Raw genomic sequence first — 17,313 nt, 5'->3', positions numbered from 1 at the left:
AAAACAAGCATGGTATCTTTCTCGCCGTACGTAACGCAATTTTCTTGCAATCTCAAAAGAAGCCTAAGTACATAACTGCTAAAATTATTCTTACCAAAGAGCTAATACAGAAAGTTTCTTGAGCTGTTATTTAGTCACACATCCTTACCCAATAATCATCAACAGTTCTTAGCACAAATGGCAAAAGGGCTGATAGTTGGTACACGAAGTTCCAACTTCGAAATCTAACTGCTTCACATTACCAAGATTGCAACTAAGTTCACTACCAGAGCTAGCTCCAGACAACACGCTAGAATCAACCAGCATATAACAAGGTGGTCTATTGTTAAATTATCAAAAACGCGGTGCACCGGGTCTAGCAAGTAATTTCCTCGTTAAGATTCCAAGTTGGGGTTTGAAATGAGAGTATTAAGTCCCTGCAGGCAATTTTATTAATTAAGGCTTGTGCAAACAACACTAGTACAACACGAGTACTATTTGAAGGGCTTTTTTTGCAAATAACCCCCTTACAAAATTTTTTTTTTAAATTGGCCCTGTCAAAAATTTATTTGCAAAAATGGCCCTGGTCTCGCCACGCAAGCGCCACGTCCGCGCCACGCGGGCGGGGCTGGGCCAGATGGTTAAGTTGAACACGGTGAACCATTCACCGTGTTCAATACAAAGTTTTTGTATTGGACACGATGAATGATTCACCGTGTCCAATACAAAATAGCTAAGGTCGAAATATTTGTATTGGACACGGTGAACCATTCACCGTGTCCAATACAAATAATTGGACACGGTGAATGGTTCACCGTGTCTAATACAAATACCTCCAACTTAGTCATTGTTGGGGTATTTGTATTGGACACGGTGAATGATTCACCGTGTCCAATACAAAAATTTTGTATTGAACACGGTGAATGGTTCACCGTGTTCAACTTAAACACCTGGGCCCGCCCTGCCCGCGTGGCGCTGACGTGGCGCTTGCGTGGCAGGGGCAGGGCCATTTTTGCAAATAATTTTTGGACGGGGCTATTTTTACAAATAAAATTTGTCAGGGGGCTATTTGCAAAAAAAGCCTCTATTTGAACATAGGGGCTAACAAAAAAAATTAACTCTAGTGTACAAAAATTTACAGCTATAAAAGCCCAAATATATAGAGATATTATCAAACCTATAATAAAAAAGGGGTTAATTTCATATATGTACCTGCGAACACAGTGAATTATAAATATATCTATACAAAATTCAACTTTCATATATTGTTTCTATAAAAGTTCTAATATTTTCAAATATATCTCTATCGTTAGAATCCGTTAGAAAACTTTAGTTAACTATAGATTAAATACTTAACCCTGATTAGTTTATTAGATAACTTGATATTTTTGCTCTTCTTATATTATACTGTTGTGACTTTTGGAAGGATATATTTGTGATGGCAAAATCGATATTTTATTAAAAATATAAACAATTCTATAACAATAACAAACCAGAGGGATATATTTGAAAACATTATAACTTTTGCGAGGACAATATATGAAGTTGAATTTTGTAGGGATATATTTGTAATTCATTATTTTTGCAGAAGCCTACATGCATTTACCGCCCCAAAAAAAAGGGAAATCTAAAAAATTGATCATCCAACTTAAGGAGAAAAAATAATAAAGCCCAAAAGCTCGAGTCAAATGCAGCTATAATCGTACGTCGGTTCAGTTCAATTTTACATATATAATTTGGTTTGGTTATGCTCTAAGAATTAAAAATCAATAAAACCAAATAAACCGAATAAAGGGCTTTATTTGCAAATAGCCCTCTAAGCAATTTTTATTTTAAAAATAGCCCTATCAAAATTAAAATTGCAAAAATGGCCATGTCCCTGCCACACAGGTGCCACATTAGCGCCACGCAGGCAGGGCTGGGGCCAGGGTATTAAGTTAAACACGGTGAACCATTCACACGCTTTTTTGTATATTGAAAAGTGGAATAAGGAGTAGGGATGTCAATAGGTATGGATATCCGAAATATTATCCGAATCCAAACCCGAATAAATTATATATATACGTAATTTATTTTTGTTTATTTATACAATATATAAAATATTTAATAATTTTTATTCTTTAGATCTTCATCCAACGGTATAGATTTTTAAAATCCGCTGGATTGGATGAAGATTTAAGGAATAAAAATTATTAAATATTTTATATATTGTATAAATAAATAAAAATAAATTATATATATATATATAATTTATTCGGGTTTGAATTCGGATAATATTTCGGATATTCATACCTATTGACATTCCTATTCCTTATTCCTCTTTTCAATATATAAAAAATATGTACTAAATACGGTGAACCATTCACTGTGTTTGAACACGGTGAATGGTTTACCGTATTCAACTTAACACACAGGCCCCGTCCTGCCTACGTGGCGCTGACGTGGCGCCTGCGTGGCAGACCCAGGGCCATTTTTGCAAATTAAATTTTGACTGGGCTATTTTTAAAATAAAAATTTGCCAGGGGTCTAAATGCAAAAAAAGTAAATTAAAATTTTAGTAATTCAATATATATTAAACTTAAATTTTTTTAAAAAAAGTATTAATTTTAAATAATAATCAAATAATTAAAGATATTAATTATTATTATTATTTTAGATTAATGATTTTCAACATAAAATTAATCATAATTATATCTTAGTTTAAAAAGATTTAAACTAAATAAAAATATTTTACTAAAACTAAATAAACTAAACCGAAGCGAACCGGCCGAATTATTTTGGTTTGCTTTGGTTCCATTCATTTCGCTTTATGCCTCTAATTTGGTTCGGTTTGATTTTTTTCTGAAAGAAATTGCGAAAGCCGAATCGAACAAACGGGTGCCCACCCTAGCCATGCATATATGTCAAAATCTATGGAGATTACTCATCAAATAGCCACTAATCTAGGGATTTCAACGGCTCGGATGATTTGGGGCGGGTTTTTTAAAACCCAAACTCGAATCCAAATCCAAACCCGATGGATTTTGAAAATTCATATCCAAACTCGAACCTGACCATAAACCTGAAATCCGAACCCAAACACGAAAACCTACATCCGAAATAGTTATTTCTCTTTACTATATTTCAAAAGATATTATATTTAAATCTTTTTTTTTTTTGCAAATAGAATATCAAACATATAAATAAATAAATAAATAAATAAATAAATAAATATATATATATATATATATATAGAGAGAGAGAGAGAGAGAGAGAGAGCGCTAGGCTGGTATACTATTGGTAGCACGGAGGCCTCTGTGCTACCAAGTTGTTTCCAATGATGCGGCTTCCAAATCGACGATTGGCGCCGTTAGACTTGATCTACACTATTAAAAGTATTTGGAAATTAAATTTTATAATTTTTTGGCATCATTTGGCTAGTGATCAACAAGTCTCAAATTTGACAATTTTAATGGTAGATGTGATGTGTTTGGTTCTGATAGGAACAAAATCTACATCTGAATCCAAATCTGGCTAGTTTTCATTTCTTTATACCCGTATCTGAAACTTTATTCATTCAGCATCGGATAAATCCGCTATCTCTTTCAGAGTCGGGTTCGGATAAAATTTTGGATATCCGTACCAATTGACATCCACACTAGTGGCCTTTCAGCATTTGACAATTACTGAAATAGCCGATTGTACTTAGCACAGTTGGCTAAAGACTTGATTATTAATATTCGAGGTTCCAAGTTTGGAACCTGATTGCATTGTATTTTTAGCTAAGTTTCTTTCTTATATGTATAAAAAAATATGCTAGCTTTCTCTCCAAAAAGAAAAAGAAGTAACTAAAATCATCACCTCCAAATATAGTAACTGAAATCAGATTAATTAAAATGAATAAAAATAACAAAGCATATACTCACCTCTCCTTCAACTTTCTTATATAAATCCCTAACTAACATGTTATTTGATTTGAGGAAGTTTCATTAGAATGTGATGGCCTCTAAATCATTTTCTGCAAAACTAAAGTAAATTGGTGGAATAATTTGTAGTTTATAACTAGTTGAAACTTTAGACTTCTTATTTAGCTTGANCTAAATCATTTTCTGCAAAACTAAAGTAAATTGGTGGAATAATTTGTAGTTTACAACTAGTTGAAACTTTAGAATTCTTATTTAGCTTGATTGATTTTTTTTCTCAAAAGACATTATTATTGAAAGAGCAGGAATATTAAATCTGGCCAACTCTACAATTTTAACTTGATCACACCTCCTGATTCATTAATATCACTGCCCCTTCTAAGGGCAAAAAAAAAACATTAATTGATCCATCTTCAAATGATATGTAACTGGAGAGAGATCTAAAAAATATATTTCAATCAATAACAAAAGAATATCTATTAACATGTGAAAGATCAGGCCAAATTTCAATATCACATGATTAGCTTCTTTTTTATTTTTTTTCCTCTTAGTTTTAGATATCTAAATGAAAAATGGTAGAATGAGAATAGTTTTTCTCAATAAGAACAGCATTCTGTAACAAAAATTTTTCAGTACTTTCAGAAGGTAAAGATGCCATGTTTTGCATTTGCATGCCGCTTCACAAATGATTCAATGAGGGGATTTACAAGATCTGGTGCCTCATCCTGCAGAGCAAACAGCAACTAAGGCCCCGTTTGGATACTCCTGAAAACGTAGTATAGTTAAACTATGCTACGGCGGTAGGAAAAATATCCTATGAAGCGTTTGGAAGGAAAAAAAGTAACGTAATTTTTGGAGTATAGTTAAACTATACTCCAAAAAATGGAGTAAAAGTATAATCCACTCTAACCGAAGGAAAAAAATTCCACCATTCTTGAGCTCCCTAATTCAAAAAATGCATCAAGTTCTAACTTTTAAATTTCAACATAAAATTTTAAATTTCAACATAGATTTTAAATTTCAACATAGATTTAAAATTTAAAATTTAAAATTTGAAATTTGAAATATCACATTTAAAATTTTAAATTTAAATTTTAAATTTCAAACTTTAAATTTCAAATTTCAAATTTCAAATTTCAAATTTCAGAATTTAAATTTCAAATTTCAAATTTCAAATTTCAAATTTTCAATTTAAATTTAAATTGTTCAAATTTAAATTTCAATTTCAAATTTTAAACTTTAATTTTAAATTTATTTTTTTAATAAAAAATAATCTAAAATTCTAAATTTTTTAAATTTTAATGTTTAATTTTAAATTTTAAATTTCTAAATTTTAAGATTTTACATATTAATTTAAAATTTTAAAAATTTTAAATTTCAATTGTTAATTTTTAAATATTAAATTTCAAATTTCAAATTTTAATTTTAAATTTTTTTTTGTTAAATAAGATTTCAATATAAATTTTAATTTTTAAATATTTTAAAAATTTAAATTTTAATTTTTAAATTTCGTTAAATTTAAATTATTTTACTTTTAAATTTCAAATTTCAAATTTTAATTTAAATTTCAATTTAATTTGAAATTTCAAATCTCAGTCTATGGTTCAAATTTCAAATTTTAAACTTTAATTTTAATTTGAATTTTTTAAACTTTTAATTTTAAATTTATTTTTAAATTTAAAATTCTAAATTTCAAATTTCAATTTTAATTTTTTATTCTTAAAATGTAAGTTTTAAAAATTTTAATTAAATTTAGATTTTTTATTTATTAAATTTTTAAATTTGTAATTTCGACATTGAATTTAAAATTTAAAATTCAAAATTCAAAATTTCACATTTCACATGTCAAATTTTAAATTTTAAATTTTTTTTGAAATTTTAAATTTTAACTTTTAATCTTAAAATTTAGAAAAATCCTGTGAAATTGTACAATGCGTATCCAAACAGTTTAAAAATTGAATCCGTGGAATTTTTTAGAGTTACAGGATTCTCTATTTTATCTAGACCGAAACCACAGTTTATAAATTCCGTGGAGATATTTTACTGTGTATCCAAACAGGCCCTAATTGTCAGAGAAAAAAACAATAAAAACAAAAACATTCAGAACAGGTCACTGAACTCTAGTTGTTCTTTTTCCCTTTTCTCTCTCTCTCTCTCTCTTTTCGATTTTAAACCCTCAACTGACATGCTTGATTTCAGAAAAATTTGGTCAAAATTTAACTGTCTTATGTTCTTTAGGATGCAAACATTCCATATTTATCAGAATGTTCTGATACAGTGCGATACTCTGTCACTTTTCTGGTACAAATTATCGAATTCTGTCATGAACCTGATGGAATATTATGAGATCAAATAACTGAAGATCACGCACATTTTCGTAGATGTCATACACTTGTGGGAGTGTCCATACAATTTTTTGGCAAAAAATAAGTAGCCATGGGAAAATATAACCAGTGAGTATTATGCAACAATATCTGAAGAGAGTGTTAACCTGTGGGCAGTGTCCGACATTCGGAAGCACGATGAATTCTTCTACAACATTAAAATCTGCATATGCTCTCCCAAGTTCAACAGGCTCCCATGGGTCCTTGTCCCCCCAAGCTACCAAAACAGGACACTGACCAAAGAAAATAATTTTTTAAAAAAAGATAAAATAAGTGAGAAGTCATTTAAATTAGATAAACATGATGGTTTCACAGAGTGCTGTCCACAGATCTAGTGCAAACCTTCACTTTTGGGAGCAGCTCTTCGGGAAGGGGGCCTTCAGAGTAGCAGATGAACTCGAGGAATACATCTGCTGCGCCAGGAGCAAGTCCTGGCTGCAGAATTATCTGAACCAGCTCATCCGTAACTGCCGATGTGTCGTGATAACACTACAATGGAAATTTACAAGATTAATAATTGGCTGAGCAGAAAAGAAACACCACTTCATCAAAAGAATGTGGATAACTATAATTGATGGATCATAAATTCCTAATCAGTGCCACCGAAATAAAGAAGGAAAGAAAGGAAAAAGACAAAGGCCTTATTTGTTATTGTGGCCATTCTTTTAGTACTGCAAATACACTTTTCATACAATGAATGTGTGGTTGGATAGTGGATTTCTTTCAGTTCATACATCTACCAATTCCTTTGGTGACAAAAAAACAAAAACTCGTATTATATAAATATTAAATATTGGGATTTTCCTCTTGTTATCATTGTTGGTTACCTTACAATACATTTCGGCCAAGTGGTGATGAGAACTTACTACTCAAAAAAAAATTTTAGAAGCAAAAAAATTTGTTTTCAAGTTTTTGCTTTCTGTTTCCAAACAAGCACTTTAGATGCAAAGATTGCAAGCAATCCAACAACCCTTCTCATACTATTTCATGTAGATATATTTACCAAAACAAAAAAAGGGTAACGATGCCAAACGAGGCCTTAACTTTCCCTTTTTTCCGCTTCTTTGTTATTTTTAAGAAGATTCTGATTCGAATCCAGTTACGATGTGCCACATGCAAGCAAAAAATGAGAAGAACAAAGTCTATCTGCCGATGCATCCAATTATATAAAATTTGTGTTAAATGAATAAAAGAGTGGTGCCGATGCCAAACAAAGCAAAAACTTATTTGCTTCTCCAAATTTTCCACAATATATAATGGAAATGGAAATGGAAATAAGATAAAATTTGATCTTACATAGTTTTTCTCAGTAATATGCTATATGTGACTTTCTTATAATTATCATGCACAGTAATCACCTTCTTTGAGAAATGATAAACCATCAATCTCATGTGCTTGACGATGGCCCTCTGGAGTCTGAAAACATGGTGAATTTGGTAGGACCAGGGGGCCGAGGGTGTGCTTTTATATTTTAAATTTGTTTTCCAGTTGCATTTATTAATGTTAGACTCGTTTGTTTATAGAGAAAAATTAGGTTTCAGCTCTCTCTCTATATAGCAAGCATTCAGCATGGCACAGGGCAGAGGGACAGCCCGCTCAAAAATAGTATGAAGTTTCAAATAGTTACTTCACGATTGAGCTATAGCGTCTGCAAGTTTTATTTAACAGCCTCCTTCATAACCTTCTAAATAACACAAGATGGATGCCCAATGGACATCATTTATGTAAGCTGAATCTGCTGACTACCATAAGAGAAGGTACTTGAATGTACATATGTTTGTTCTCCATAAGGTTTAGTAAGAGGACCTGACAAAGGATACTTCTCACAGATTCTGGTGTAGCAATTGCATTATAAAATAACTTCCCCACAGCTGTGTTCCTGCCATGTCAAAGCAAGCTTGAGCATAATCATGGCGAGCAATGTTCAGTGATGATCAATTACATGGCGATGTAAACAACTACCTCAGCAAGCTCTGGAATGATTTGATGAAAGGTCTCCCATACCAAGGCTGCTTCTTTATATGAAGCATCCTCAACGAAATGTCCAGCAGGACAATACCCTTACAAACCTGAGGCTTCACGACAGCTGCCTGAAGACCAACCAGTCCTGCGGAAAAAAGTAACTCCGTGAGAAAGAGGTTTGAGGGACATCTCTCATCTAATGAAGTTGATCTGTTTTGGTTTATTGCAACTAGAGAATCATGTACGGAGTCTCATATAAAAATTTTGGCATGGTAATCCGTATTTAGAATGTCTAGCTATCCCTGTGATATCCAATAAAACAACACGAATACTATTTCTATTTCCACCAAGAACTGTCTAAAGCATCACTTTAGCATTTTAAAGTACTGTGAAAGCCAGTTGTTTGATAATTACTCCACTTGCCCATATTTATTCTGAAGCAGTATTAGAGTTTCAAAACTTACTGAAACGTAAACCACGGAAACTATGAGCCTGGCAGTGTAACTGAAACAGATTTGCGTCTTGAGTTTGATAATTATCTAATATACACGAGTCATTGAGATTTAGACCTTAGCAACAAGAGAGGCCACTAGAGGACATATACAAGTTGTAATTAATTTGTTTCCTTCTGTGGTTATATATAGAAGATGTAACCGAATTAACTGAATTGTGAGTTCTTGCATTTATGCAACACTTCAATATGTCATAGAAGCATTACTCTTTTCACCTCTCTTTTTTTTTTTTTAAAGTATGACTATGGTCATTTAATTCATGCTAATCATAATCATGGTATATTTTTAGAAGATCCATACCACCGATAGAGTTGCATATGAAGAACGCTTCATCTCCAACCACTTCTGCACAAAACTCATTTAGCTGGTCTGCCCATGTCTCAAATGTATAAAAGGGATTCCCACCAAGCTCTCTTGGATTTGGCTTATCAGAATAACCATAACCAATAAGATCAAAAGCATAAACTCTATTTGACTTTGCAAGGACAGGAATATTTTTACGCCAATGGTCACTGCAAAAGGATCTTTGTATATCAATCCCAGTGATTAAAAAGCAGACAGGCAAAGGAACGTAAGAAAGAGATGGGATAGATGAACACATGACTTAAGTGCATCTTTTCATATGGATGTCAAAATTAATGGAAAATATCAGGACCATATAAAAGAGATGCATCATGCCTCAGAAGTCAGATCCATATGATATGGTACAATTTGATAAGGCTTTTAAAGATTAATGTTTTTAGGAAGCAGCTATCATGATAACAAGCAGCTCACAACTCAAAAGGCAGATGAATTATAAAATTGTAGTAGGGTTTAGGTTGTAAATCCACTTACAACTAAACTAAGCATATCTTAAAGGTTACCTGGACTTTTTACACAGTAAACTAAAAACTCAGTATTCAATAATAGAGCATAGATAGGCTGAACAGGCAGACGAAATGGCCAACTAGAATAAAGAAAACAATGGACTCTCCCAGAATGTTGCACGCAAAGCTAATTTAAGCATACTGTTCTTTTCTACACAATTACAGAGTGGAAAATCCACAACAAGTATTACTAAAAAATTCATAGCTATTTATGATCGCCACGCTGCAAACTACATAAAAAGAAGACAACAAGAATAACAGCGACAAATTGCTGCTGATTACAAGTAACAGAAACTCCACCCTTACCAATGGAATTGCCATCCCGATTAATACAGCAGGTCATATGGTTATGCTGGCAGATTCTAGGCAGAGACTTTACCCTTTTTTTTTTAAGGGTATTGGGTGGATAGTGAGGATACCAACCACTATCCTTACTCCATTCCCCATCCAAATACTTTCTTAAGAAAATTTTCACGTCCCCACTATCAAACTTCCTACAAGATGGTAGGTACAATATGTACATAATAATTATTTTGCCGTAACGAAATCATGAAAAATAATTTAAACATGAACATAACCATGACAATGATCAGCTATGCGCTATAACCATGATACCTATAAAACATAGTTGCAAATTGGAAGCAATATTGTGTATGACGTACACCTGTTCGCCCCAAAACCATGAACTAAAACTAATGCAGGACCACTCTCTCCAGCACTTTGATAACGAATGCAGTAACCTCGCCAGTTCCACGTGCTGCAAAAATAGAAATATTTTATAACCTGCATATAAAATAACCGTTCTTTTATTCAATCAAAGTCTAGAGTACTTTCAGAACAAATAAGGTAGAATTTTTGAAGAAATTACTAATATGAAGAAAAGCTATGAAAAGAAGAAGAGAAAATTGACTCACCCCTCTATAATAGATGGATCCAATTAGTATAATCATTCTAGGATATCTTATGCTGGTCAATTTCGTCTTGTCATTGCTATGTTAAAGTAAAACTTTGAAAAAATTCATGCAGAAATTTCCAAATTTTCTCAAAGAACGTTACAGTTTCGAAGATTGGTCATCGAAAAAATCAAATTAGTAAACCATTGATTTTCTTTTAAACCGGAGAGATGGGAAATATAGTTGCAAAATTTTTCATTAATTCAAATTGATATCTCAAACTAGACTAACACAAAAACACAAACACACACACACATACCAAAAAATATATAAAAAAGGGTAAATTTCAAATTGACCGGCTTCAAAAAAGTTGCACATTGCTGCCCTGTGGTTTGGCTCATTTTTTTTCACGTTCGCACCTTATGGTTTAAAAAGTTATACTTAACTATCCTATGGTTTAGTACATTTTTTACTTCACCACTGTGGTTTTTCAAAAAATTTTATTTTGCCACATAAAATTTTTTGTCAAAATAAAAACTAAACCACAACAGGAAAAAGTGCAACTTTTTGAACCATGTGGTGACAAAGTGAAAATGAGCTAAACTACAGGGGGAGAATTTGAAGTTTGTCCCAAAAAAACGAGATAGAGACCACTACCCAAACTTCGAAAGTTCTTCAATACACATATGTGAAGAGAATAATATCTAGATACAATTGTATCGAGGCATACTTACCTTCAACCTTTTCTTTAATCGACACCCTCAACTTTTAATTTTTCTGAAATGAGTTAATTTATTTAGTTGAAAATTTTGTTAAATTTAATGACTCTATTAGCTATAGTCATTAATGGTTCTAGTTTAATTAGCTAGAAAAGGATTAAAATTGCTATTAATCCCCAACACAGTTGACTAAACTTTCTCGATTCCAAAAAATCAAAAGTGGAAGGGGTGCCAATTAAAAAGAACAGAAAAAGAAAATACTTAATGGGGCTGATTTACAATGGCCTATAGTTGAAGAAATCTCCATATAATTTTGCAATTAATACTCTCCCTCACTATTTTTTTAAAATGCTAAGTCTCCGACCCAAAAAGAGTCGTAGGACTCTTAGCTTTAAAATTGTTTTTATTGATTTTAGTAATATAAAAAAAGAGGATGTTAAATTGTATAAACCAACCGTGTTTCTCTAAACGTTTAAACTCACGCCGAGGCTTGAGACTTTTCGATATGCCCATAATATGGACTTGAATTAAATAGGATGAAATTAATTATATTAGGAGTCTGGCGTGACTCGAACTCAAGACTCATGCTCGGATACCATATTAATTATATGAAACAACCGTTTGGTTCTAATATAAAAGTTTAAGCTAGCAGAGAACGATATTTTTAATACTTATTATATTCAAAAGTTTCCCTCACATCTGAGCTACGTAAATTAAATGGGAGAAAATTAATTAATAATAATGCAGGGAGCCTGACAGAATTCAAACTAATTCAGGACCACTTATTCTAATACCATATTAAATTAAATTATACGAAACAACCATTTTTCTCGAAATGTTTAAGCTCTGTAATTTTAATATTTTTATATTCTGGATAATGAAATTGTCCTGAAGAAACTAGTAAAGCACAAAGAACTAGAGCCAAGAATTGATCCTTCATCACACAATTCTGCAGAAATCATGCGACAAAGAGTGTATGGCTATTAAATATAAAAATATATAAATACTGTTTAAGCTTTTAGAGTACAACGAAATTTAATATATAAATACTTAAACCTTTTGGTTCGGGTATAAGTAAGAATTAATTATTACATGGATAGGTACAAGTATGCGGATAAGGAAAATAGCGTTTGAATGAAAATTGGGTTGTTTTCGGGGACAAGAAAAATAATGTTTGGATAGATAATATGGAATAAGAAAAATATTAGATAGTTTTATATAGAAAATGGAGGTGTATGTGGGGATAGTTATAACTGGTTATTATAGATAACCGAGAACTACTGTTCTCGGATAAAAAATTAGTGTTTAGGTATAAAAGGGGATAAGGGCCTATCCCTATCCCCTAACCAAACACTGCCTTAAAAGAGTATAACGATTATTTCATATGGTTTCAGAGCATGAGGTACTGAGTTCGAGCCACGCCACTTGAATTCAAATCCAAGTCATAAGTCTTACAAAAAGTTTCGAATCCAGAATCCAGACGCGACGGAAAGTGTTAAATATAAAAATATATAAATACCGTTGTTTAGCCACTTAAATTTTTAGAGTACAGCAGTTGTCTCATAATAGTGTTCCGGGTACGTACCGACTGCGAACTCCGGCCTCGGCTGGCGTCTCCTCCTCCTCCTCCTCCTCGGCGGGGTCGGCCTTGGAAGCCCTAAATCGCCGACGAAACGCGCGAGAGCCATCAGAGGGGAGTCGAAGGGCATGCGGAGATTTGGACGGCGCAATGATGGGTGTTGAGAAGAAGCTGCAGCGAGAGAAGGGGATTTTAGAAGAAGAAGAAGAAGAAGAGATGGGAAGTGGGATGGGCGTCGTCGCTAATTTCACGAAGAAGAGTCGAGACTCCATCTAATCTCTCTCGTAGCAGCGCACGGAGAATCGCGAAAGGAAAGAGATGAGCGGAACCAAAAAGGCGACGGGAAAGAACCAACCGAAGATCAAGGAGACTGGGCGACGTGTTGAAAAAAACACACACATTCACACACAAAAAAACAAAAAGAAAAAAAAAGAAAAGAAAAAAGAAAAGAAAAACTGTATGAACCGTGTTTGTTCTGTAGACGGGCGTACTTTATTTTTAAGGAATATATATATATATATATATATATATATATATATATATATANGTAGCAAACAGATTTCGTTGCCACCCATTTATTTTTGATGATGGAGCCTCCAAATTGACGATCTGCACCGTTGAACATAATCTATACCATTTGAAATATCTAGAAATCAAATTTCATACTTTTCCGATATTGTTCTTTTGTCCATCAAGTGGACATAAAAATGAACGGTTGAAAATGAATATTCTCTAAAAAATGATGATAGGAATTTTGTAATCAAGATCGAGAGTATAGATCTCATTCTAAATAGTTTAAAGAATTTTCTAACCAAAATTCAATTGATTTGGATAACTTTATACCGTTAAACGAGAAAATGCCTCGTATCTACCATTAAAATTACAAATTTTGAAACCCTTTGATCATTAGGTCAATGATGTCGAAAAGATTTGAAATTTGGTTTCTAGATACTTCAATTGGTATAGATCATGTTCAATGATGCCGATCATCGATTTGCAGGCTCCATCATCGAAAACAAATGGGTGGCAACGGAGTCCGTTTGCTATCAATAACATTCCAGCTCAACTCTATATATATATACCTCTCAAAAATTTAAAAATATTTAATTTATATTTAGTTTTTTAAATTTTCAATATACTTCTCATTTATTACTTTGTTATTAAACAGTATTCAGGGAATTACTACCCGTTAAGTTATTTCAGATTAAACGTGAGTTAAATATTTACCAGAGTTAAAAAAATCAAAATACCTCTTTTGTCCTTAACTTAAGACAAATAAAAAAAGTTCGTGATAGTAGAGGAGTATATTTGAAAAGACAAAAAATCAAAATATTTCTTTTGTTCCTAACTTAAGGACAAATATGAAAAGTTGATGATGAAAAAATGGTATATTTGAAAGGATAAAATAATAATTTTACAGAGATAAGGGCTATTGCTAGCCGTTCACTAACAAAATTTAAGTTTAAGAGTATATTTGAAATAACTTGAAAAGTGAAAAAATATTTTTAATATTAGCCTTCTAAGAGAGATAAATCAAAAAATTGAAATTTTTTTAGGAATATTTAAGCAATTGCCTCTTATTTTTAGATAGATAAAAAAATATCGTACTTATTTGAACTATGAATTATTTTAGAGACAAATAATATGCTATTCGTTTTATTTATTTTTTTTGGAAATAAATACAGCTAGAAATGTGAATCGATTAATATTTAAATTTGGGATCTTGGATATCAACTATTAAATTTTTTATCATTTGCGATATGAATGGCCAATAATAAATTTATAATTATAAAATAAAATTGCATAATTATACTAACTCAAATTAAATAAATTAAAAAATTGAATAGAAAAATAAAAATTTTGAAAGATTGGATATCGAATAAAAATGGTTTGTAGTTGAAGTAAATTTTCTGCATATTTTTTTTTTTATTTTTATTATATGGAAATCAAGTTGCATTTAAATTTTTGTGTACATACAGTACGGTCCATACAAATGATAATATCATTTTCCGTGTTGCGGGAATGGGTGGTTGGCACTGCTAGAACACGTGGCGGAATGCAATGCTGTAGTTTTCACCATGATTCTAACGTATATAATATCTGATCCATTTTCATCCCTATCGGATAGCGCTAGGATCCGGGCCGGGCCGTGTCGGGCTGGAACTACTAAGCCTCCTAGGGCCCTTCGGCCCCGGCCGGGCTGTGCCGGGCCAGGTCATTCTTCGGGCCGGTCCGTAAAAAATTTTATTTTTTATTTTTTAAAATATGTAAAATTTAAAAGACCAATTTGCATAAAAAATCCACTAGTTTTGGACTTTTGCAAAAGTGGGCCATTTTTTTCGTTTTTGCAGATTCGATCTGATTTTTCAACAAACTGACCAAAATACCCTTATACCTTTTTCTCTCTTCTTTTTTTTTTCTCTCAATTTTTTTTTTCTTTCTCTTCCTAGAGAGCGGTGGAGGCAGAAGTGGAGGCGGGGGCGGAGGCGGCCCGCTTCGGTTTTGTCCGGCGCATCCTTACCCTCGCTCGTGCACCCCTCACCCTACTTGCCTACGACCCCGCCGAGGCCGCGCTGCGAAATTTTTTTTTCCCCCTCTCCGACCCTCCTCCACCGCCTTCGACAACGACGCCTATCTCACCCTCTCTCGCCCTTCTCGCCCTTTCCCTTTCCTTCCTCCTTCGCCTCCTCCGCCACTTCCGATGACGACGTCTCTCCGCCGACATCCGCGCTGCGGAGGTCGCTGTGGCGCCGCAGCCTCAGAGCGGGGGGTCTTTAGCGGCGTCGTCGCCGGCGCCATGGCCGTTGGCGGAGAGGCGTGACAAAAACAAATTTATAGAAGAGGAAGAAGAAAAAAAATAAAGGAAAAAAATTATATAAGAAGGAAGAAGATGATGAAATTGCACTGTTAAAATAAGATTACACTGTTTTAAAATAAATTTGCACTGTTTTAATAAAAATTGCACTATTTGATATAGAAATTACACTCTTTTGGAATGAATTTTACACTCTTAAGGCTAACGTTGCACTATTTAGGAAAATTTTGCACAATTTCTTTTCCTTTTCTTTTTTGCTTTCTCTTTCTCTTCTTCTTCTTCCGTTGCTGCCTTTCGCCCGGCCCGCGAAGGCGTAGTGAGGGCTATCGCCGAGCTCGAGGAGGTCCCTTCCCGTTGTCAGGAGCCTCCTTGAGCTCCGCGATAGCCCCCACGTGCCTTCGCGGGCCGAGCGGGAGTCAGCAGCGGAAGAAGAAGAAGAAAAGAAAAATAAAGAGAAAAAGAAAAGAAAAAAAATGGTGCAAAATTCTCCTAAATAGTGCAACGTTAGTCTTAAGAGTGTAAATCCATTCCAAAATAGTGTAATTTTTATATCAAATAGTACAATTTTTATTAAAGCAGTACAATTTTTGTCTTAAGAGTGTAAAATCCATTCCAAAATAGTGTAATTTTTATATCAAATAGTACAATTTTTATTAAAACAGTATAATTTTGTTTTAAAACACTGTAATCTTATTTTAACGGTGCAATTCATCATCTTCTTCCTTCTTATATAATTTTTTGTCTTTATTTTTTTCTTCCTCTTCTATAATTTTTTTTTGTCATGCCTTCCCGCCAACGACCACGGCGCCGGCGACGACACCGCTAAAGATCCCCCGCTCCGAGGCTGCGGCGCCGTAGCGACCTCCGCTGCGTCGATGTCAGCAAAGAGGCGTCGTCGTCGGAGGCTGCGGAGGAGGTGAAGGAGGAGGGAGAGGGAAAGGGCGAGAAGGGCGAGAGAGGGTGAGATAGGCTCCATCGTCGGAGGCAGTAGAGGAAGGTCGGAGAGGGGAAAAAAAAAAGTCGCAGCGCGGCCTCGGCGGGGTTGGAGGCGAGGAAGACGGGGGGTGCGCGGGCGAGGTTAAGGATGCGCCGGACAAAACCAAAGCGGGCCGCCTCCGCCTCCGCCTTTACCTCCGCTGCTCTCTGGGAAGAGAAAGAAAAAAAGAACGAGAGAAAAAAAAAGAGTAGAGAGAAAAAGGTATAAGGGTATTTTGGTCAGTTTGCTGAAAAATCGGACCGAATTTGTAAAAACGAAAAAGGTAGCCCACTTTTGCAAAAGCCCAAAATTAGTGGATTTTTATGCAAATTGGCCGATTTAAAATATAAACAATAAAATATTTTTATTTAAACTGATATTTTGATTAAAAAATTTAAAATTTATAAAAATAATTATAATATAACAAATGTTTAAATTTTAAAAAAATTTATTTTTTTTGGAAAAAAAATGAAAAGGTTTTGTTCCAACGGATAAAAATTGTTTAGTCCATTAGATTAAAACTTCCTCTTAAGACTACAGATCTTGGGAGAAGAGCTCTTAGGGCTATTCTCCCTGGGAGCTCAAACCCTAAGGCCCAAGAAAAATTGCCTTAGCCCTTAGGGTTCAGGCCGTGCTGGTCGATACGGTCCAACCGGGTCATGCCATGACGAGCCACAGGTCTCTCCGCGGCCCGGCACAGTCCAGACCCGTTTCAAACCGTGCCGT

At 33.7% G+C, this 17,313-nt stretch overlaps 1 protein-coding gene across 5 annotated transcripts; it reads right to left on the bottom strand.

The window, feature by feature from the left end:
* Positions 4,386 to 13,229, bottom strand: LOC109715587 (uncharacterized hydrolase YugF). 5 transcript variants are annotated; one of them, XM_020240682.1, is made up of 8 exons: positions 12,803 to 13,226; positions 10,270 to 10,362; positions 9,040 to 9,251; positions 8,228 to 8,372; positions 8,072 to 8,144; positions 6,608 to 6,754; positions 6,373 to 6,498; positions 4,386 to 4,606 (listed from the first exon to the last, which is right to left on the bottom strand). In XM_020240682.1, exons 1-8 carry the CDS (start codon positions 13,066 to 13,068, stop codon positions 4,520 to 4,522), a joined length of 1,149 nt encoding a protein of 382 aa, XP_020096271.1. In that variant the 5' UTR covers positions 13,069 to 13,226; the 3' UTR covers positions 4,386 to 4,519. The 5 variants fall into 5 exon arrangements, with proteins under 5 accessions (XP_020096271.1, XP_020096272.1, XP_020096273.1 ...); XM_020240683.1 differs by having other exon boundaries at positions 4,512 to 4,646; positions 12,803 to 13,228; XM_020240681.1 differs by lacking the exon at positions 4,386 to 4,606 and having other exon boundaries at positions 6,087 to 6,498; positions 12,803 to 13,229.

This window comes from Ananas comosus, linkage group 9 (genome assembly GCF_001540865.1).
Source record: "Ananas comosus cultivar F153 linkage group 9, ASM154086v1, whole genome shotgun sequence".
Taxonomy (NCBI): domain Eukaryota; kingdom Viridiplantae; phylum Streptophyta; class Magnoliopsida; order Poales; family Bromeliaceae; genus Ananas; species Ananas comosus.
This window is presented reverse-complemented; position numbering and strand designations above follow the sequence as displayed.

Excerpts from the sequence above, each read along its gene's own strand:
- LOC109715587 (XM_020240681.1), bottom strand. The coding sequence starts at position 13,068 with ATGGAGTCTCGACTCTTCTTCGTGAAATTAGCGACGACGCCCATCCCA. Across the intron at positions 9,252-10,269 it reads CATGGTTTTGGGGCGAACAG|TGACCATTGGCGTAAAAATA; the intron begins GTGTACGTCATA and ends ATCCTTTTGCAG. Across the intron at positions 6,755-8,071 it reads TGAGAAGTATCCTTTGTCAG|TGTTATCACGACACATCGGC; the intron begins GTCCTCTTACTA and ends TTTCCATTGTAG.